We start from the raw sequence: 24,084 nt of genomic DNA on the forward strand, positions 1-24,084 counted from the left end.
ACTAAAATGAAATAAAAAAATAATTAGCAATTATTACACTACATATGGTTAAATGGAGAAAATTAAACATTTAGCATAGTACAAGGTTACAATATTTTCAGGGTTGGTAACATTTTATTTGGCTGTTTTCCTTGAGAAACCCACACTGTATAGTCATAAGCTAAATTTAGTGAACCACTTAAGGCATGACCATAACCAATTTTAACAGGCTTCAAGACCTTCTGAGTCTTTGCTGGAGGTATTGACTAACTGCATCTGTGACTGTACAACAAGCATTGCAGGCTTCACTCTCAATAAGGGTTTAATACTGAGCTCCCTGGACTCCAGGGAGATGAGTGTGTCCAGTCTCAGCTCCTTAGCTCACTCACATTGTCCTTCCTGTCATGGCTACAGAGTGAATCACTCAGAAAACTTCTGAATACAGGGCTTTATCAATAGTAGAATTCCAAAATAATAATTTAAAAACCCAACAAAATTCAGGATTAAAATAAAAAACTCCCTAGCAGTCTGTGGAAATAGAGCAGTTAAGGAACATAAACATACATAGGAGCCACTAAAGTTTCTGGTACTCTGCCTGTGAATTACATTGCAAGACATACCTGGGTATTAACATACTTTCTTTGACAATATTTGTGATTTATTACAACCGTATAATCCACTGCTGAAACAAAACACATTATTTAGACAGGTGCCATATCTGTTTCAACATAAGTAATTTCTGGTTTTCTGTATTTGGTGATAGTTTTTCTACTGCCATTATTTTTTGAAGACAACTATATGTTCTCTGTGATATTTTTCTTGTCAAGACAAATCGATGCGACAAAATTTGGTTAAATTTTTTTTCCCTAAATGAGGCATATGGAGGGAAAGCAATGAGACATACATAAAAAAAAAAAAAGCAAATAGAAGAAAAGACTTTCCATTTAGGTCCTGTTATTACTTTTCATTCATTATAGTATCAGAGAGGCAGGGACATTAAAACTGGAAAGGTCCTGTTGTGCTCTGCGGTCCATTTCCCAAGAATTCCATACCCTGGCTTATTATCATTGTCCAGGTTTGATGAGTAACACAGCATTGCCTCTGCAGAAGACATTTCCTAATAATTGTGTGTCCTGCCCCATAGTAAATAATAACAAGGGCCTTTGGGGGGCTGGTCTGATAGAGAGTAGCAGAAATTTCTGCTCTGTTGATTTATTGAAGACATCATTTTCCTGGGGCTGTGGGTCTACGGCAAATGAAGACTTATTAGTTTGATTGAGAGGGAGAGAAGGCTACCTTTTCTTTGTAATATTATGAAGGGGAAAAATGTAATTTCCTGGAATGTATTGAATATATCAGGCTCTGTCTTGGTCATTGTCATCCGCAGATAGGTAGTGTTAAGTCTGAACCTCCTATATGGACAATTGTAATGAGCTGATTGTGGAATACCTTTTAAGGTTTAAATTCTGTCATTCTCACTGCCTCACTACTGTACAAAATGTAACTGACTCTTACACAAACTAAACCCATTTACCTTCTCTTGGGATGCATTTGTTGCATGTCTTTTACTTGTGATTTAAGTGGGAAAATTACTTAGCACCTGCATAAATAATGCTGGATTTTACACCTACAGAGGCAAATCTTCTCGTCATGTAGCTGGATCTTGACCCAAAGCTTGCTGAAATCAAATGGTGATTTGGTTGAGTTGAGCCTGCAGCTCTCTTTGACATTAATGGGAAGCAGATCAAAAGAAGTACAGACTTTTAGGCAGCTGTTGTACATTTTTCTCTGCTGGAGAACAAAGCTAAAGGCAAAGAGGTTTTGGGGTTCTCATGCACAACCACACGTATTTTCTGTCCCTTGTTTCCAGGGTTGCACACAGTCAGTACAGCACTTTAGAAAGGGTTATACTTCCTTACTGAAGCAATCTGAACTTACCTCCTTGCTCATCCAACATAACCAAAGTCCTGATACCAGCATCTTTACTCTACATCCCAATAGTGGTAGCAAGGTAAGGAGAGACAGGGGGAGAAGAGAGAGAGAGAAAGAGAGATCAGTGAGGGAACACTCAGCCCTTGGTATGGGACATAGGAAGACACAAGAAAAACAGTGAAAGGAATGACAAGGGGCTGATGGCACAGTCCAAAGGCCTTATGTGCCTGGACACTGTGTGAGGAGCTAGGTACTCTCCATTGTACCATCCGTCCTTCTGGATTCACTGCCATACCCAACTTCTGCAAAAAGCACAAAGCCATGGACCTTGAGATTAAAACAACCAATTTACACGAGAGTAATCTCTAAAAAGAGAAGGCTCATCTCCAAGTCCAGGGAAGCAGGAGAGGGGAGGATGGGGGTGTTGATATTGTAGGTGGATGTGAATCTCACAGGAGAAATTCCCAGGGAAAACAGGTCTGACACAAACATGTTTGGGAAGGTGGCACAGTGGTTTGTGCACAGCTCTTGCTGCTGACAGAAGTCAGAAAGCTTACCTACTTAGGAAATCCAGTTTAAAGCAGGCTAATATTTAATAGGATTAAGCCATATTTTTTGGCTCAGTGATCTAATAGATATGGGTTTGAGCCAAGTTTTAATTCAGTCAACAGACACCTTTAGCATTAATGGACTTTGAATTGAGCTTGAAGGTAGGATTTTCAAAACACCTACACACTGAATCTGCCTCTGCTCCCGGAGCTTAGTGGGAATCTTAACACTGCCTTTGCTGGATACAGGGCTGGAGCAAAGCTGAGCCAAGGGTAGGGCACCTCTCACAAGTACAATTTTTATTATGTGTTATCATCACTCTGGGATGTGATCGGGTGTCTCTGGTTCCTGGGTGCTGTGGTGCTCAGCTAAACCGCACATCAAATTATCTCCTTTTTAATTACAAAGGGGAAACCAGCTCCATTGTGCTTGGAGCAGTGATAACATCTGTGAATAATTAATGGCTTGAATGATCTCCTGACTGTTGCATGTCAATAACAGATGAAGTAAGTCCTCTGTGGCCTGACAGCTTGACAGCAGAGCTACCTGGACATGCGCACCAGTAATTTACTTGTTGCCATGAACAGAAAGTGATCCATGCTCCTGTGAAACAGATAAAGGTGGTGGTGGTGTCGATTTTGCAGAGGGCAGGGAGATGCCCACGGTTGCACAGCTACATCAGGAACAGAAAACTAAACTCCTGACTGACCCTCTTGCTTTTCACCACTCCTGGAGGCAAATCAAGGACCTCATGTTATCCTTCCTGCCAGCTGCCCTTCTCACTGCTCATCAGTTTTTGTGGGCGCAGTGAAGTGTCTGTGGCCATGAGCTGCCCTGCCCACGCTCACAGGGCCCTCCCAGGCTCCCACAGCCCACGCTGGCTTAGCCACAAGCCCAGCCCTGCCATGCTCAGGGCTGTTTGCTGGTGCAGCTGGTGCTGCTCTGCTGTGCTTCCAGAGGATCTGCTCGGCTCAAGAGGGACACGAGGTACCTCTTGCTCTTCTCTGCTTCTCCCTGCACCCCCATTCATGTCTGCAATGTCTACATCACTGCGGAAACTGGGAAAAGCATCAGATGTGTGCAGGCTGGTTTGCTGTCTCTTTGTAAAAAGTCCCTGTGTGAGTTGCCAGATGTACAGAGAAGGCCTCCTGCTTCCCCCAGGTCTGCTGCACCCTGCTGCCCTTGGGTCAGCCATCTACCAGGAGCCCACTGCTGCTCTCTCTCCCTTCAATTTCACTGTATTTACTTGAATCTCAGCCAGCCTTCATTTTTGCAGCCTTTCGAAACGTAGGGTGCGAGGCTTATCTTAGGTTTAGAATAAAGAAACCACCTTTAATTAGCTAATGTTTTCTGCGGGGCACTAAGCACCCTGTGTCTGCTAAGCACTGCCTGTACAATAATTTTTTATTGGATGTTTTTATACTCTTGGTAACCAGGGAATTCCCCCCCCCCCCCCCCCCCCAGATTTGTATGTATTTTAACAAACATGGAAACTCATGCAAACACTAGAAGGCTGCTTGGGTCCTGAGTCACCTTGTGTTTCAGTAAATAGGGTGCAGTCTGACATGGGACCTTTCCAAATACTAAGCTCCAAAAATTTTTGCTGAATCAAACATAGTTGGGCTAAGAAATATTTACTGCTCTTCAACCCTCTGACCTTATTTTCCTGCTGTATTTAACATCTAAGCAAACCACCTTTATAGAGCTAAGATGTCCAGTGATCTGAACAAGACATGTGCTGGGAGATGAGCTCAGGAACTAGACCCTATGGTCTATATTTCACATCAAATCCTTACACAGAGCAAAAGAGGTGAAATTTTCTGTTCTTTACCTGATCATCAGCGCCATTTAATTTTATCAGGCAACAATGTATCTCTTGCAAACAGCCTGCCACAGCATTAACAAAAATGTGAAAATATTAAAGGGTGTGCAATGAATAAACTTGTCTGCATCTGTGGTCTAATCCAAAGCATATTGAAGCTAATAAAGAGGTGGTGACTGAAAAGGATGAGATGTGATTCAGACATCAAGTGACAATCTCCTTCTGTTCCAAATTTCTATTAAGCATTAATTTACAGCTTTTCCCCAAAAAGAATTAAATGTGTAAAATCAATCAAAAAATAAATCATGTTTGTGCATTTAAAATAGGCCCAGACTTTTCTAAAAGCTCAGTATTTCCATTATGGCTGATATCTTAGATAACAGAAACCCAAACTTCTCTGTAAGACAGAACTGTTCCAAAAATGCGTTCATCATCCAGATGTCTGAGCAGGAGAGAAGCACTCTGTGTCTGATCCCCAGGGACAACAGACTGAGGCATCTCTGGAAAGTACAAGACCTCAGTTAAAGAAATCTAGGGGAAGAAATGTGTCCAGCAAGAGTGTTCAGGGGGCAAACACAGGCACGTGAGTCTCAGTGGAGCAGGTGCCACCCGAGCTGGCTGTGAGGACGGTGCGTGACAGGAGGTGATGAAAGCTCTGCTGTCAAGTGCCAGTCCAGAAGGACAGGTTTCACAGCCTCTGCCTCTGAGTCCTTGGTTACAGACTCACATCACCATGGCCCAGTGACTGTGCTTGGCTCTGGCTGCTCCTGAGGGCTCAGGAAGGATTCCCACACACATCCAGTGCTCCTCAATATCAGTGATGGCCTGTGTGGGAAGCCATGAATTCATAGAACTAGTGGGGTCCATCATGTTATGAAATCGTGTGCTCAATTCCCACCTTGGCCAGGATTAGAATGTTTCTTCTCTCCTGTGCAGTGGAGGAATCTCTTCAGACCCTCCAGTCCTTGTAGAGGCAATCCTGTATTATTTTAGCAAAACAAGGGTTCTCAGAAAAGTGAAATGCTTAGGGTAGGTCAGGCCAGAGAGATGAGAAATGCATCTTTCACAGGACCCTCAAAAGTTCATAGAGCACACGCCATTTTCATCCAGCTCTTTAATCTGTAGCACCCATCTCTTTTGAGAACAACTTCTGACTCTCCTTGCCTTCTCATTGCACTTGAGAGGAGAATTTGGACTGCTGGATTTTGCCATGGCACAGCCAAACTCTCACATTCTTGTCCTTTATAAGAAAATGGCACAGCAAGAATTGCTAATGTTGAGGCATTAAACTGGCAGCCCTGGAGTTCCTCTGTTTATCCATAATGCAGGTATTCTGCAGATGGTAAAATATATAATATATAAAATAATTTTGCACATGAGATGACCCTTCAGGGCAGGAGGCCAACACTTCTGACTTAAAAATGTATCACATTAGGTGAAACAGACCCCATACATTTCAGGAAAGTTTATGTCCTTCAATCTTTCAGCCAGGCTCTAATGCTTGAATAAAAGCAAATTAACAAGCAGTACTGGTTTGGGTTCTGTGCCATTTATATGAAGCACATGCCCAGGTTCTCCATTTGGTCACTGGCAGAGCTATTAATCAAAGAACCAGAATATATGATTTTAAATCTTCAGGCTTAATACAACTCATAGATACTTTAGTCTGTCAGTGCTACAGTGAAGCCTGGTTAACAGCATTACTGGGAACCCTTTTGGAGGCTTTAATAGACATTATTCTTAGTCTTCTGTAACAGCTTTTAAAAAATTTTTGGATGCTTTTGCTTTGGGTTTTTTGTTTGTTTGTTTGTTTGTTTGGGATTTTTTGTAAGGGTTTCACTGAAAGCATGTCAGCAACAAAATGTTCACTAAAATTTGCCCAGCACATTGGAGGGGAATTGCGTTGCTGTATCATTTCTTGTTATTGCTGCTACAGAACCTAATTTCCCAAGATGGAAATAAAAGTGAGAAGACAATTGGACTGACTTCTCAAAGGGCTCATCAGTCCCTCCAGAAACACAGTGTGTTGGGTCCTATCCTACCAAAGGCAGCTACTCAAATTTTGGTTTAGCCTGAGTGAAGATTTTCCTAATGCTGTAAAGGGATGCTGTATCAGATAGAGAATCCAAACTCTGGAAATCACTTTCCCTGCATTTCAGGAGGTATCCTGAAAGACAAATATACACTCTCAGTTATGTGACGAACACATAAACTTCCACTTCGATGAAGAATTTTGCTTTAATCCAGAATTAGAGTTTGTTTTGAATAAATTAATACAGACAATTATGTACCAGGACAGGCTGACATTGCTAGCAGTTCCCACAGACACTAAAGAGAACTGTCAACACCCTAAAGACAAAAATGTGGTCAAAGAAACATTTTTTAGTCATCCGTAGCAATGAATTTGCTCAGCTCCTGCTCCAGGTTCCCTGTCACGCTGTTAACGCTCCGATGTCTCCCTGATTAAAGAGGCACACGCTGCTGCTCTGCCTGGTAAGGCACATCCCAGCCCACGTGAATCTGCTATCCCCCTGGCTAGCACACACCAAGGGGGCCAATCCTGCCCTGGAGGAAGAGAGGCCAGAATTGTGGATCACATTCCCTCATGCCAGATATGTGCAATTACACTGGTTAAAACACTTTTCTGAGGAAAATGCTTCCAATAGTTCAGTACTTCCAATAGGTTTAATGATATCAAAGGTAAATTTCAAATCAGCTTTGACAAGGTTTGGGCCAAACTCTAAATTAATAGAGCACTTTTTCTTCTGTTTTTTTCAGACTAAGAAGCGTTTGGCTGTGATAATAAATGTCAGGGTACCCTCACAGCTGGTAAATTGGCATTCTGTGTGTTCAGTATCCTGCATAGGGCAGCACCAGTTATCAAACATTTATAGCTCAGCATTTCACCTTCGATACTTCACTCTCATCTCACATGAGAGAAGACAGTCCTGTCTGGATTTAAATGTACAAAACAGCCCTTTTGTCTGTACAATCCTAAGTGCTTTCTTCTGAGCTTTTACCACTACTGATCTTGTTATTTTTTCCTTGCTGCTTCATAGCTACAAAACATCCTTTTTTCCCCTATACTACCACAACTGATTTTCCTTAAAGGCCATGATAGTGGCACTGGGAGATGGGAGCAAAATCCCAGCTCTTCTCCCTGCATGTGATATTCTGCATTGCATAATGTTGCCTCAGAGAAAAAAAGCTTGAACATAAAAAGAAGGTCAGCTACAAACTGTATTTAGTCTCACTTGTTCTGCCTCACTTCATTTTTATTTTATGTTTTGGCCCAAACTTTGCAGAGCATCATCATAAAATACAGGTATTGATAGCACTGAGTGGCTCAAAAGCGCACTGGTCAGCGCAGATTAGCTGCACTGCCTGGACACAATGGGCACCATGGAGCAAACTGGGTTTTGGAATCTGCCATTCCAGTACAGAGCTGCCTTGAGGCAAAGCTGGGGCTGCTTTTGTAACACTTCTTGCCTCCCTTCTTGTGCCAGGACTGGAAAAATCAGCTTCTTGCAAAGCCGGCTTATAAAACCAAGACACAATGACATCCTTGATTTTCCTTGCCCATGTTCCCTGAGAACAGCATTGGGGCTTAGTCTCCAAACTCTGAATTGTCTTCTGGGGCAAGCAGGGCGTGTCCTCTGGGGACATGTCCCCAGGCTATGACCTGCAATTAGGTCTTACATGGCTATGGGGTTTCCTTGGATGGACAGCACTCTCCTGGCTCAAGGATGGAGTCCAGTCAGTCTGTTTATGCTGTATTTCCCCAGTATCAATCCATAAAAATGTACACAGTAATAATGCTTAAACATGGAGGCATCCTTTTCCTAAGAAAAGAAGAACAGATCTGCTGTGTCAAGAGAACAGAGTAAAAAGAATTCTTTCTAGTATTTTCTATCTCTGTCTACTAGACAGGTTCTGCTAAGTGAGGAAGTCTAATTGGATTTTGGAGGATTATTGAATCAGAGCAGTGCAAGTTCAATTTCAAATACTCTCGCCATTTGTCTTTTCGGTATAAAATCTTTCACTCCCTAAATGCTGCATTTTTTTAAAAAGTACCTAGGAAAAGGGATGGGAATGATCAACCAGCTGTTTAGGCCTCAGAAGAATTTTAAAGGTCTCCTGTAGTCACATTAGTGAAAATAATATTCAGCTCATTTTAGAAGAACTCCCTTGACTACTCAGTGCTAGTTTTAGCAGCCTCTCTATTTGGACAGGAAGATATTGTGGCATCTGAATAAACGCCAGGTCCAGAGACGCTGAGCTCTTCCAAAGAGTGCTATAAATTCATTGGTAAATTCAGCAGTCCCAGTTCTCCTCCCACTTTGCCATTTGCTGTGATTTAGTACTGAAATTCCAGTGGCATTCACAATATGCTGGTTCAATATGTTAGGAAGACTCAGGCAGCGCACAGGCCGCACAGATACGGCTCAGGAGAGGCAGGGCTGATATTTACTCATGGCTTGGCCCCGAGCAAATCACTTCCCTTTCCTGCGCCTCTCCTTCCCACTCATCATCTGCCTTGTCTATTTAGATCCCAGGCGTTTTGGGGCAGCAGGCTCTCCTGCCTTGTGCTGTGGGGGTACTCATATGAGCCTCTCTTCCTTGTTGTTGAGTAGATTTCAGCAGGAGCTGCATCCAGCACAGAGCTGACGTCAGTGGTGGTTAGGAATGGCATGTCCAGGGAACTGAGCAGCAAAAAGGGACAGATTGCTCGTGAGACAAGAGAGTGTTTTGGCTGCGAGGGGCCCTGATCTAGAGTGTTTGTGGAGGAGAAGCGATGCTCAGTGACCCATCTGTCTGTCTGTACGTGGAAATTTAATTTTGTCTCCACTGGACTCCATTGATCTTCACAGTGGTGATTGATTTCAAGGCCATAAAGCCTACGGCTGGGGTTGTTCTTGTTCCTGAACCAGACCTGATGTAATTTTCTTCCCGTGTCTCTACTGGAGACTCCTCTGGTTGTCAGGAGTACTGGGACTGTCAGTGCTGATGACCCTGATTAAAAATGTCACCAGCTCCAGCACCAGGGCTCGCATGGTGCCTGAAAATAATATGTCCTGTCAGGCAGCAGCAAAGTTTTCCATCACCTGATAGCTGAACACTCTAAACTAAACCGAGTTAAGATTTCCCAACTTTTCAACCCCTTTATTGTGGAGAAGGTGAAATACGGACTGATTGAATTGTTTTTTTCCCTCCAGGCAGGTATTAGCTGTGAGAACCAAGCCAGGATCCCCTTCCTTAGCACCATGGGAAATCAGAGAACTCCAAAGTGGTCAATCTAGGACATCTCATGAGCCTTGAAATCCTGATAAATATTTCAGAGATACACAAAGAAATAGCATTTAAATGCTGCGCTGACCAATGTTCTATAAATAGCTGCAAGTGTTTATGGAGAGGGAAGTATTTAAAGCAGACTGGGAAAATGGATCAAGGACCCTTCTCACCTTCCCCTCTTGCAGCGTTATGCCAAGGACGTGAGAGTGGTCCTGGCACAAGGCTCCCAGAACTCTGCAGCAAACTCAGCCACTTGTCCCTGACTCCAGGTCACCTTCAGAGGCTGTTTCCTTCATTTATTTCCAGAATCCTGTCTCAATGCAGCCTCAGGTATGACCAAATCAATGCCTTGGAAACCAGGGAACGATGTCTTGCACAGCCCTAGTGAGGGGTAGGGATGAGCAGGCACAGTGGCACGTAAAGCCATGGCCAGGCCCTAGCAATGTGAATTTAAACAAAGCCACTTCCAGAGTCAGGCTCTCCATCACTTCTGCTCACAACGGAAGTGAAATGAAATGCAAGTCCTTACCTCTTCAACAAGCTGCAGCATTCGGCGGGTGCTCTCAAGGGACTGAAAAAAAATAGGAAAAAGCACTGAGATTTGGCAAGTTACACTTTCCAGCGCTAATGTGCAGGCTCATGCTGACAGGATGTTTTCCCTGCACTCTTTCCCTCCTCTCCAAATCAGGGCATCAGCTGGGCACTGGTGATCTCTCCATCTCCAGCTCTGTGGATGGCTAATGCAGCACACCTCGAGGCAGCTGCAGTCTCCCCTTGTCTCCCCTTGCTCACACGCTGTGGCGGTGCTGCTTGGAACCACAGGTGTTCCACTTTAAAAATAACGTCTGTGGTTTTCAGCTATGACTCTTCAGAAACCTAATTGGTGACTTCTAACATTTAATAGGTTTGATAAATCGAAGGAATCCTCAGAAAATATTAAATTGCTGCCTTTTGCTCTGAGGACAGTCAAATTGATGCACAATCTAATACCTAAACCAAACTCATGATCAATAAATTCCCTAATCTGGACTGAGCACAACATTAAATTTTACCCCAGCTCATTTCATTTCCAATTCCGCTTTCAGTGCAAAGCTGATGGAAAAGAGCTCTAGAAATCCTTTGTGGGATGAGCTCCTATTTCTGGCTGTGTGTTTCACACCAAGCCCAGCCCCAAGTTCCCAGTTTAGCTACTGGTCTCACTTCATCAGCGAGCTGGTCGGCACGCCGCTGCATCTCTTCCAACTCATTGCGCATATCCGCGTCTTCCGCCATTTTAGCTGTGGGGGTGTTTGGGGACGCTGCGGATCAGGATTTGCACTCAGCTGCTTTGTGAGCCTAGAAGACAGTGAAAGGAAGAGAAACAGTGCAGTTAGGAGCCATGCTTAAACATCAGTCCCACAAAAGCACTTTTATTACATCCCTGTCCTCGCCCAAAGTCTCATTCGGGATAGTAATTCCTATGAAGAGAGCAAATCCTTCCTTTTTTCTTAGCCTTTCAAATGCAATTCATACAGAAGCTGGACACTCAGGAGATGCTATCTGCTGCCAGAAACAATCTTGAAACCCATTCATTCTTCTTTAGAATTGAAAGGCTTAATGTGAAGAAGGTCAAGGTCAAGCCTCTGCCCCTCATGCCCTATGTTTCAGCTGCATTGCTTGGAGGGCTGGATGCTCAGCTAACACATTTGTAATTAAATTAAAGACTATGAAACTTTGTGTTATTTTCATTGGCTAATGACTTATCCACCATACTATAGCTCAGACTATGAAATAATATTTACAGCTAGACTGGGAGACGTCTACATGGGAGAACCCTTCATTTTGGGGGAAGTGACAGTAGGACCTAACTGGTATTTTCAACTTCTCCACAAAGTGGGTCAGATTCTGATCTTCGTTATCCCTCTTGATACAGAAGGACACCCCTGAGCTGGTCCTAACCAGAGGTCGGGATGCAGCCCATTAATCCTCAATTTGGTAGGGTTTCTTTTTGTTACAAATTCAAGCTAGCTCTGATTAGTGAGCATGACTTGATTAAGAAAGGCGGGCCCTCCTACCATCTGTCAGGTCTTTATAACAACAACACTGGCTTATTTCTTTGCTTGATTCAAGCATGGCACATTGCAAATTACTGCTCACTGAATGTTAGATTTGTTCATTGCAGGAAAACCTAATTGCAGGTGCAGAGGAGGTGGGGAAGTTGTGGGAGACTGCAAGTAAACAGCCATAAAGCAGATGCCATCATGCTCAATTACAGAAAGAGGACAAAAGCAGCCCCTTTCAGCAAAGCTGCTCTAAAGAAGGCAGGATCCCGGGGGCTGTTTTCTGTCCTGTCTTTGCGATAAGTGCAGCCTTTGTTAAAAACAAGATAAGTCAGGGCAGAGCTTGGCTCTAAAATTTTAGCAATAACAACTCTGTTAAAATAGAAGTTGCATATTGGAGATTAAACCATCCCTCTCTTTGATGGTGCTCTCCATAAGGACATCAGGAGCATGAGCAGGTATAGCTGAGTGGCAGGGATATTTCCTGGATCACACCCTGTTTGCTTAGAAAGGTGTAAGGAAAGCAGACAGCTCCTTGCATTTCCTCTGCAGCTTCAGCAACAGATCTGCTGTTTTTCTTATCTGAGAGGGAATATGTGACCTTCATGCCTTCACATTAGCTGTGCCCTCACTCATGGTTGCTTTTCCTCTTTGAAGCTACAGCAGGAAGAAATCCATCTTGAGGAGTCAGCCCTGCAGCTATTGGCACGATATTCTACTTTCATCACTGCGCACATCGCCACATCCTTGTCAGAGGGAGGCTGGCATTTTGTGATGGGTCACACCATGTGTAGGAGCCTAAATATCTGCTGGAGAAGGAGGCCACCTGGTCCTGCCAGCTGCATGGTCACAGCAGTGTGAAGGACCAAGCTTAGGCAACTCATCTGCAAGCCCAGCTGTGCAAAGGCAGAGCTTAATTTCATGGCTAATACTCAGGCTGGTATCGGACACTTCAAGGATGCTCACAAAGAGCAGGAAATGAGCTTTACAAAAGCATGGTGCACTTGGATATTTAGGAGGAAAAGATAAACCAGGAACTGGTCTCTTCTGAAGGGCATGTGAAGGTGTGGGGATATTCTCAAGGCCACCCCAACCTTCCCACTCCGCTGCTGTGCTGGTGGTGCCCTTCAGAGCACTCAGCTCCAGCGAAACACTGCTCCTGGCCAGCAAATGGAGCATGATCAGCCAGGATAAAAAGAAGTTATTTTGGTAAAGAACCATGCTCTAAACTCCTGTCCCACTTGGCTGGCTCTAGCACTGGTCACTGCTTCACAAATTGTGGTTTTTCCCCATATTGAGGCATAACCCAGAGCAGAAATATTTCTGGCATAGCCTCTCTACCAGAATACCAAGACTGAGTCTGTGGACCTAGTTTTTGAGCATCTGGTTAAAATATTCTCCTCTGCCTGGACCCCTGGCTACACTTGTGCTGGCAGAGGAGTAGCACTGAGCTTGAGCCTAAATCAGGACAATTTGTTTTGGGCTTTGGGACTGATCTAACTGGTAAACACGTATAGATGTTGATGGGCAGGAAAGTGGTTCTGCTCTGTGTCTGTTGGTATCATCTCACTAGCTGTAAAGTGGGAGGTGATGCATCAGTGAGAGGGTGGGATGCTAGCAGGGAATTTGGTTCATTTTCTAAGCATATCCAGTGTGAGCTGAATAATTACAGACCTGTAAGTGAGTGGAGGTGACATAAGGGCTTCTACTGACAACAGCAATTTATTTATTGACTGTTGGTCAGTCTCTGCAGATAAAAAAAAAAATCACAGCAAATTCCATTCTCAGGTAGATTCCAGCCTGACTTTTGATGTTTTCCTTACATTTTTTTTTCTTTTTTTTGATCATGAGCCAGTGATGGTACTGGGTGGTGCAAAAATAAAAGGAAACAAATGTGGAGAGACTTTTACAGAAGCACAGAATGGTTTGGGTTGGAAAGGTCCTTAAAGAACATTTCATACCAGCCCCCTGCCATGGACAGGGACACCTTTCACTAGACCAGGTTGCTCAGAGCTCCATCCAACCAGGCCTTGAACACTTTCAGGGATGGGGCATCCACAACTTCTTTGGACAACCTGTTCCAGTGACTCACCATCCTCAGAGTCAAGAATTTCTTCCTAACGTTTAATCTAAACCTACTACCTGTCAGTTTGAAGCCACTGTCCCTTGTCCTGTCACTCCATGCTCTTGTGGGGTTGTTTTAGGTACCCTTCTTGGTTTGTTAGAGCCATCAGTTGGCATCTTAGTGACAGACGTGTCTTATTTTGCATCAAGCTAAAAAAAGTGTCAGAGCTTGTAAGCAGAGAGATGTTGCGCAGCAAGTGATCGAACTTGACAGGTTTATTGAGATTGTTTGGTATTTGTAAAGCACTTAGCATGGATTGAGAAATAGCAAAAAGCATTCTTCCAGACAAGTCATTTTACATCAAGTTTTAGTCATAAACAGAAGTGCCCCGCAGCTGTGCTGATTCAACTTTATTTAATAGAAAACCGTGCCCAAGAATCAATAAGGTTACTGATTTGCACACAGTGTGATAAACTACATATATTTTGTAGATGGCAGGGAATGACTTTAAATTTTTTTTCAGATTTTGCAATTTATAATGTGGAATAGGACAAATTAGAGATAGGAGTTTTCAAGGAAACTCCTGTTTAGGCTGAAATGCCATTCCAGTGTCATGAATTTCCAACAACAGACCCTGTTATCAATAAAAATCCTGGTGACAGAAGAATTATGTTTTAAAGGGAATTATTGCTCTGAAGTACAAAGTAACAGCTCTCCCTCTATAGTGTTTCTTAGGCACACCTATAAAAAGCTGTTATTTAAAACTCCTGATGTTTTAAAACATTGAAAATTAACAATTGCAGGAATGGTCAAGGAAAGTTAAGCCATGATGAATTTGCTCTTACTGATACTAGACAGACTTTCAAAAGCAACAGTTCTGGCTCAGGCCCACTCAAACTGCACTTCTTTAAGTAGAACAGAAACAGGCCTAAGATAATATCAAGGACTTAGGGTAATAAATTCCTTGCAGAATTTATTTTTGTTACTAGTTGATATTTTCCATTCTGTTCTCATTGAAGTTAATTTGAACCAAGTGTCAAAATCCTACAATTATCTTAGGGATCTCTAATATAACTGAAATAAACTCCCTAAAGTGTACTCAGTACTTTTAACTTAAACTACATTTTATTTTATCTACGGTCCCTGCAGAGATGACAAATCAGAAAACCAAAGTAAGGATGTAATATGTTAAGCTCTTTCAATCTAAAAATTTGATTACAAAAAAAAAGGTTGCTACAGAAGTTACAGACCCTACATTCACTCAATTTGTGTTTGTATTTTTGGTAATGCTTATACAAATTCAGCCTCAAAATTTAACGTGGACCTTGGTTTTTCCATTTCGGAAAAGGAAATCCTCTGGGTTCACACACAAACATCCCCGGTGCTCTTTGAGAAGGAGAAAAAAGCCCAAAGCCTGCTACAAAATACGGCGTACAGCATGTTCCAGGCTGCGCTCTGTGTCTCCTACACAATGCAGGCAACTGCAGGCACTCGGGTCATTTACATTCAGCTCCCTGCAGACAGTCTCCTCCCTTATGCCAGGGCTCATACAGAAGCACCACAGACAATGTTGGAGAGAAATATAGACTGCCTAATGGAAAGGCACTGCCTATTATGCTTTGAATTCTGCATCTGCTATCTCAGTAGTGCCAAGATGCAGTAAAGGATCCCTCAGCAAGAACGTTATATAATCTGTATGGAGTAATACTGAAGGCTCAGAGAGACCTATGTCTGTTCCCAGAGGAAGAGAGATACAGCGACTGACCTTTGAAAGCAAATATTTGCTTCACAGTGATATAAACACTTCAATGCAATAAATACAGGAAAATGAAAATGCTGTCATTTACTGGAGTGAAGGCAACACAGCAATAAAATGTTCTTTTTTTAAGCCCTCTCTCTGTTATTAAAGGACACATCTACTCTTCCCATAGATATTTGTAGCCAGAAGATGACTGCATTGGCGTATTTTACTAAAAAAGTCAGAATTGGGCAATCCCACTCCTTGTGCCTCTTTCTTGTAGGACTGAAAGCATTACCACAGTGTTGTGGTGTTTATAGAACCACAGAAAACCCGAGGAGAGACTTTGAAGCAAGTGTCTCAGGATGGATGTTGGGCCATTTAAGGGTGGAATTTGGGTTGTTGCTACTGTCTGGCTGTTGGTAGAAGAAGAAGAAGAAACACTGTCAAAGGGGGAGACGAAGGGGGTCATCCTTGCTCCCCAGTGTTTCCCCTCATTTGGCTTCCCAAGTGCCATGCAAAGGGTGTTCAGCCTCTATGGTGTCAGGCACAAGACAGCTCTGGGGATACTTAGGGTCCTCCTGTCACAGGACACATCCTTTATCCTGCTGGACCTCCTCGACAGCTGGCACTGCCCAGGGAGCTCTCTACAGCTCCCCTGGCCAGCGCATTGGCCATGTCATCCACCACCTTCACAGGTCTTCCATAAGGGGCTTCTGGCAGCTGGCTTAAAGGAAATGCTCTGGCATTAACCCCAAAGCCCAGGAACAGCCTGATAACACCAGCAGGGAATGAAAGGACATGAAAAGTGTGAACCTACTGCAAAAGTATGCTTAGGAACCATTCCTGTGTGTGTTACTGACACCAGCAGCTCCCCCTGAAGCTGTGCTGAGGATGGAGTGTTGGAAGGCAGATCCCCACAGAAAGCCAGGAAAGCCACGTGTGTGCTGCCCACAGCCGGTGTGACAGGCAACAGCTGGTGAGAAATTGAGGGGAGTTGGGAATGGAGTTTTTATAGGTTGTGGGCTCTCAACAACAGCCCTCACAAGCTCCAGCTTCTCTGACTTCTGTCATCTCCATCTTCTTTGACACAGAACTTACCAAAATTAATACTGTCTGTAACTAAACATGCCCTGCTTTTGCTCTTACTTTATTTTAACTGATCTGAAAGCACTTGGAGAGGAAATGAGATAATTTTGTAATGCAAAATCCTATTTAAACATTTGACACTGTGGCATAAAATGTAAGAATGAAAAATTAGTCGGAATTTTAATTTAGATTTAATTTCTAAATAGATTTGAAAGAAAGTCTTGTAGGAAGTCTGTTGTTCAATTCTCCAGCACCTATTGCATGGGTCCAATTTGTTCACAAAATTTTCAGCAAAGTTCTCATTTCCAAAGAAACAACTTTTAAACATTTGTGGTAGAGATTAAACCAAAAAGCTGGAGCACTGTTTCTGTAGGGTCTGTCAGCCTTTACCCAAGGCACAGACACCTCATCTTTCTCCTGCTGCAGTCTCACAGCATTTTGCTTCAAGCCTTCGGGCCCACTTCCACAGCCCAGGCTGACAGAGTATAGGGATAATAACCAATTTCACTCCAAATTCTTGCTTGATATTCAGCAAAGAGTAATGCCTACCAATGAGGGCTTGTCAGACAGTGACTTAGGACAAGACAGACACTGAGATGTTGCAAATATGAATTCAGGAGAGGCAGGTAATTCCTAGTTTATTCCTGTCTTCCTGCATCACCTTCGGCAATCATTTTACTCTTAGGGCTTGCTTGCCTTGCCTGCAGGCAGATCCCTGGAGCTGTGTGAGGTGCTGCAGGTGTTGGGTTTCCTGCTGCTGGCTCCATCCATCAGCACCATGCAGGTGTCCTTCTTCTCTGATGGGACTGCTTCTCCAAGTCTAACAACTGAATCTGCCTCCCATCTCCACAACACAGATAAAACCCTTCTCTTCCTTCCTATCTTGCCCTTGTTTTGTCCTACTTGAATTGCAGGTGTTCCAGGGCATGGACCAGCGCCTTGCCTGGGCTCCAGGGCACCTGGGACTTTGGGATAAATGTTGGTGATTGTGCAGCCACAGTGGCACCCCTGCCAGCCCCCCCAGTCCTGTCAGCTGGCAGACAACACGGCTGCTCCACCAGGCTCCACCAACACCCACCTGCTGCTCCACCAACTCCCAAGCACAAAAACACAACACCGTGCGAGAGACAGCCATTTTGTAACAATGTCACCTCCGAGCAATAGAAACTTGACTTTCAATCCATTTTATTTCACTGCTAAAAGAAAACAAACTCTCGATGTGTTATCTCCTTGCAGTCATTTTTGCACCTATATACCCACACATTTTTCCTTTTTTTTTTTTTTTTTACTTTCCCACAGAAACAGCAAAACATCCAAGGCAAAAATGGTTCTTCTGTTCATCTGGCAGAGCAACCAGGCAGAGAGGGGCAGGGTGAAGAAAGAAACCTTCTTAGGGGGAGTGGGCACCACATCTACTGGCAGCACCTGAGCAGAGACCTGAACAGAACAGGCTGCTGTGAATCAAATTCCCTGTTATTGCAGCTCCCTGTCTCATGTAGCGTCATTTATAATTTAACAAGCTATGTCCTATGAATCACTAAGCTTATTGTGTTCCCACTAATTCTAAGTCCACATTCTCACTTCTCCAGTACATGGAAAACATTTTACTTCTAGCACAAATTGATTCCCAGCTAGGAAACAGCAGCTTGTTCCTGTGTTGATGTTGTCCTGTGGTTTAAATATTTTCTCTTCTTCCCTGCTCTCTCCTTCTCTCTCTCTGAGGTACAGAAACAGGACTTGTAACATTTCCCAGAATTTCTTATGATGTGAAAGATAAGATCTGTTAGTCCTTTCCTGGTAAGGCAGACTGTTTGTCATCCTACCAGCTCTTGGTTTTGCCAGTTCCATTTGAATTAGTCTTCTCTGGGAAAGGGTGGCTGGCATTTCACAGGGTATTTTTAATGAGGGTATGGGCTTTGCTGAAAGGGCTTAGTGCTTCCCTGTCTTTTCAGGAGATGCCTGCTCCAAAATATCCTACAACCTCACTTGCCATTGGCATAGCTGGATCTTGATGGCTCAGAACAAGAAATCCAGGTATTAGAAGAGAGGATTAAAGAAAACATCTTGACTTGTGAAAAGCTGTTTGCATTCTGAGGCCAGAATCTTGGAGAAAAAACTAAGGGCAGCTGCCTAGCTGGAGGATGAGATTTCTGACTGTGTCAGGATTTCCAGTAGAATTCAAACCCTAAATCCATTCAGGTCTTCAGAATATTCACTGGCCATCACTGCAGCAACAATGAGCAGTCAGCCTCTCTTCCATTTGATTCCAACCTGGCTTTCTTTATACTGCTCCTAAGCCACTAAATCTGATTAATGGCCAATTTTAGAAGCTAGTGGTGAAAGTCACGCCCCGTTTCAAGTTGGGGGAAGTGTCACCACTGCCATTAGTGGGGTCAGAATTGCAGGTGGAGCTACCAGCCAGTGACAGGGGTTTTGGGAGAGGCCAGCAGTGTTGGGGGGGGGGGGGGGGGGTGCAGCTGTGAGTGTGCAAACACCAAACATAAGTGCTTGCCATCTTAAATACTTTTCTGCCATATTTTTCTGGGGCTCTAATTTGCTCCCTTCTGCTTCTCTGAGATGGAATAGAAATATAAAATGGAAGTATTGCAAAATATTTATTGAGGGATTCAAGACACAGCAAGGGATAAGAAAGCTGCTATTTTCCTGGGGCATTCCCACCAGGCTCCATGAGGCCTGCTGCATTTGCTGTTCCTAGGTTTGTAGAAAGAAACTGCTCCCTCTGCACAGTCTTCTCAAGAGTGCCAGAGCTCCTGGTCCAGCCTCCACTCCATATACACATCCAAACCTCTTCCAGATCTCCGGGCTTATGTTAACCATCACCCTCAGCATTCCAGACCATAATGAGCTATGGGTGAAGAGCCTCCTTCTGTGCCTCCAAACCAAGAGGAGCAGCCCCAGTGGCAACAGAGAAAGGGAGCTGAGCTTATGCAAGAAAGCATTAAGTAGCAGTTGTTCACAAGACCTTGCTCCACATTGCCTCAACCTTTCCTACATCTCTCTGCCTTTGCAAAGTCAGCGCAAAACGTCAGAAGAGTTCCACGCTCTTGTATTACACACAGATCAAATCAACGGCAGCTAATGCAAACCAGCAGAGCTCATCCTCAAATTTCTCATCATGATCCAAGAAGGCAGCCTGACAACTGAAGAAAGACATTTTTAGGCTACATGCATGATGAAAAGGAAACCCACAAATTGAAGAAGGATTTTTTTAGGCTAAATGGATGATAGAAAGGAAATTCGCAAACTGGAGAAAGACTTTTTTTTAGGCTAAATGGATGATGAAAAAGAAACCCACAAACTGCAAAAAGGTATTTTTAGGCTAAATGGATGATAGAAAGGAAACCCACGAGTATTACAGTAAGAAAAGGGAGCACACTTGCGTTGGCCTGTCACAAACAGAGCTAATTTCTGCCACAGTCTTTGTAAGTCTGCAAGTCAGGAGAAGATTTTGTGGTAACTTTATTTAATTTGAAAGAGATTTTTTAAAAGTTAAATTGAGCATAATAATGAATAACTTCACAGCTAAAACAGATGTGAAGTTCTACATTTGTATGTTAAAAATTGGTGCTGTCCCATCTTCGCTAGTCCTGATACTCCTAGGACTGGATGAAACAAGCTCTGCGTTTAAGTAGCACATTTACAGGCTTAGTGTGGAATAGCTGCTGATTGTGACAGAAGGGGAAAATGTGGAAAAGATTGGCAGTGACACAGTTAACCTCGTCAGCTTTGATTTCAAAGTGATAGACAGGAATAAGGTGTTCCCCCGATGGTTTGTTTGTTACGGGCTGTCAGCACACTCAGCTGGCATTTCACTTCTTTCTGCATGGTTTGCAGTTTGCAAGATTTCTCTGCAGCCCAGGACTCACACCTACCCCTGCCCCTGAGCTGTGTAACACCAGTAAGAGCCTTCAACAGAAATGAAAAAAATTAAATTAATGTAGCTCTTGCTAAATATAAACATTTTAATAGGCGAGCAAAATACACTGTGATCGTGAGGGCATCAGGAATGTAAATAGACAACATTTCCCCTCTTGACATGTATTTGTGGTAAACAAAGCTATTCATTATGTTTATAATACTCATCCTTCCATTTCTGCCTGGTGGTAAAAGCATTTCAAGCAGTGGGCTGATATATTTTTAGCAGAAATCTTCTTTAACTAAGTCGTCAGAGTCAAATCAGCAGCTGACAAAATATAAGCATTATGAAACTGGGCTGATGATGTTATTCGTAGAATTGGATTTTTAATGGAAGGATGATTTTTTTTTTCAGCTATGAGGGACAGCAAAAAGAGATATTTAAGAAATTATCTCATTGTCTTTGAGATTCTTGGTTACCACTGATTATTCATGTTCTGTCTACCCAGCCTTCTGCTTGTTCTATCATACCGCATCTGAAGCAGGTAGCAAGAAGGAAGGGAACTTCCCAGCCTGGGCTGTTTCCCTTGTGCATGCAGCCATCTGTGGTGAGGGCACTGCCACGTCAAGATGCAGCACCATCAGAAAATAGCAAAGGCACAAGAGGTTGCAGGCCTGAGTCAAAGCCCATCACCTCAAGGAACTGCTCTCCAAATGCGTCTCCTTCACCTCCCCTCTATGGCCAGTGGGTTTTCTCTGGGGCAAAGGAGCTTTAAAAATGAACAAGCAAAACAAAAAGAAAAAGGCTGACCTTTCTGAGGGTGCCCTGAGTATCCCCCAAGGATGTCTCGTGCTTTGCTATGGTCTTGGCTCAGGGCTCACTTTCTGCCACTTCCTACCCCTGCCTCCTCTCTCCTCTACTTTGTGTCATGGTCTCTGCTAGGAACTTAAACTATGGATGCAGGATTTAAAGCTGAAGGAGAGTTCATGAACTTTGAAAAGCTTACTTCCATTCAAAAAAAGAAATAGCTACAGCCATGTTATAAAAAGAAAGGACCCTATTTAGTTTATAACTACCCTCCTTCTCTGTTTGTACACAGGTGGCACACAGATAGATGTGTGAGTACATAAAATGCAGCAGGCACAATTTAAGGACACAGCAGAGTATCTTTTTGTAAAGGCAGTTTATGTAACAAAAAGGGCTGGGTACCCAATTTTAAACCACTGAACCTTTTACAAATTTAAATTTTATTATTTCAAGGCTCTTTTACAGAGTCACGATAACAAAAATTCCTGCTGCTATTAAAAAGCTCATCTCCCTGAAGGGAAGCTGGATCCTTGACCAGTTCAGACCCATTCTCAAAATTCTGCAGTGCTGCAAATGCTGTTCAGAGAAGGGAGAAGATCTGGCTGCTTCCTTCACTGGGACCAACTGGAAGATTAAATGGGAAAGTCCTTGGGTCATATCCACCATTCTCTACTGGTGGATACTTTTATCAAAACCAATAAATTGGGAACAACCCGGTAAGGCGGATACAGGGGATGCTTACAATGCACTTAGAGTTGTACAAGTCAGATATTGAAAGCATCGACATTTCGGGGCTAAGTAACAAGCTATATTAGCCACAGGAATGCATAATAGCAGCCCACAGGTATGCAAAACTTATTCACCTGTTTTCAAAGGCCACTGCTGCTTTCTGATTCACACCTACAACTAATTCCTGGCTGCTAGTCATTTTCCAGGAATCAGCAATACAAATTCGAAGAAGGCCGATTAGAAACCTCTCTTTTTTCAGAAGTCCATTTCAGCCTTCACAGGATGATGAGAAAAACCCCAGCACACTCCTCATGGAAGATTACCCAGACTTGCAGGCAAGGATTTAGCTGTACTAATACAAGAGCACAACTTCTACTCTTTTTTTTCTTTCTCCTTTCTTTTTTTATTGACCAATCAATTCAACAACAGGCTTGATAGTGCCTCAAGGGCATCGCTTTCAGCCACGTGATCAGCAGATTAACAGAGAGGCTGCAAAATCCTTTCCGCTCAAAGTGTTTTAACAGAGGATCAAAATCTTCCTCTCTGCGTGGGGATTTTTATTTAGTCAGTTCTTTTTATTGAGTTTGCACATGTTTGTGAAGGAATTAAGGCCTGCAAGGGCATGCAAGATGGTCTGGTTTGGCTGCTAGCCTTTTCCTTTCAGTTTTCTGGTTCCTTAAGGGAATGTTGTCCCTTCCCCGGTCCTACACTTGCATCATTAACCCTCATCAACCCACAGATGCTGGCCCTGAAAGGAAGGAATTGAAAACATTTTGAAAGAGCCTCCCTTGTCCTTGCTGCAGTTCTTGTTCTCACCAAGGGGAATGGATATGTTGAAACAGGCTGAGATACTATCTGCAGGGGAAAGATTTGGGAAATTCAGGAGGTGGGTAAGTCCTGTGAGGTCACATGAGATTTATAGAGCTCTGCTGAACAGTAAAACAGGAGATTAAATTTGATCACAAAAATAAAATAAACAACAATTAACTGTTTCTTGGCCTCAGCAGTCCGGCTCCTGGGAAGCAGCTGTTTGCACCATAGAGGTACATAGGGGCTCCTGCTGAATTCCTTAATATTCAGTGCCCAAATTCCTGAGCTACAAAGGTACAACTACTGCTGGTGGCAAGAGGGTGCATTCAGTGCTGTAGACATGAGGAAAACCGAATACAAAATACCCTGAAACAGAGCAGAAAACCAGGCTGCCTTATATCCCTCTAAGACATAATGCACACTGGAGCTGCAGAGATGGAGGATCAAATGTGAAGGTCTGCACATAACATGGCTGAGAGTTTTTTTTGGCTCTAGCACAAAACCAGCCCCCTCACTCAGCTGCTGGATGATGAACCACAGCAGTGAGCTGGGACAAGAGCAATTCATGTACTAACAACAAAACCAGCAAGAATAAACTCAGCAAAAAAAATAAAAAAAAATAATAGCTGACATTTGACAGCAACGACAGTCTGGTCACAAACAAGTCACAGAATTCAGCACATAGAGGATTTTCCCAGAACTGTGCCTGGATATTCCCACACTTCTGCTGTCAATATCCTACAGCTCCAGATTTCAAGCAGTGTGTGCACACAGCTGAGGGCAGAGGGATTTTGCCTCACTGCCTGGCAATGAAAGCTCCAATTTTATTTGGATTTAAATCCCTAAACCTTTTTCTGCCTTTGCTGGGACCCACATGAGGTGACTCTGAGTCTTTAAGACCAGAGACTTTATACACAGCCGTGCAAAAATGAAGGAATAAATGATTACTTGCAGTGGATGAATAGTGACAGTCAATCTGATTCTTCTAAGTATTTAAACAGTGCTTGGTTTGCATCAGAAAAACAGGATTTGCCTTCCAATCTCCCCACCTTCATAAGACTCTCATTTATTTAGGTGCATCTGCATTCATTCACATGAGCATCAATCCAGAGTTTCTGGGTGTCACTGCTTTGCCAGCCCTCTGTAGGAGAGCCCAGCTTGGCCCGAGAGCCTACAGCAGTGCTGCCCCCAGAGCATCGAGGGGACAGCTCACCCGGGCTGGGAGAGAGGCACCACGGCTCACAGAGCTGTGACAAGGGCAGGAGTGAGGCAAGGACACGGGGCACAGCGTGTGGCGGCACCGAGCTGGCCCTGCACCCTGAGCACACCTGGCCCTGCACAGCCCGAGCACAGTGG

General features: G+C 43.5%; 1 protein-coding gene across 2 annotated transcripts in view; it reads right to left on the minus strand.

The window, feature by feature from the left end:
* SNAP25 (synaptosome associated protein 25) overlaps nucleotides 1–24,084 on the minus strand; it is a 61,714-nt gene that overhangs the window by 17,934 nt on the left and 19,696 nt on the right. For both annotated transcript variants that reach the window (XM_058020990.1, XM_058020989.1), the window contains exons 2-4: nucleotides 10,775–10,909; nucleotides 10,104–10,145; nucleotides 1,918–1,966 (exon numbers count right to left, since the gene is read on the minus strand). In XM_058020990.1, the coding sequence (XP_057876973.1) occupies nucleotides 1,918–1,966; nucleotides 10,104–10,145; nucleotides 10,775–10,846 (163 nt within the window). In that variant the 5' untranslated portion in view covers nucleotides 10,847–10,909. The remainder of the gene's footprint in view (nucleotides 1–1,917; nucleotides 1,967–10,103; nucleotides 10,146–10,774; nucleotides 10,910–24,084) is intronic.

The sequence above is a fragment of the Melospiza georgiana genome, chromosome 3, assembly GCF_028018845.1.
Source record: "Melospiza georgiana isolate bMelGeo1 chromosome 3, bMelGeo1.pri, whole genome shotgun sequence".
NCBI classification, from domain to species: domain Eukaryota; kingdom Metazoa; phylum Chordata; class Aves; order Passeriformes; family Passerellidae; genus Melospiza; species Melospiza georgiana.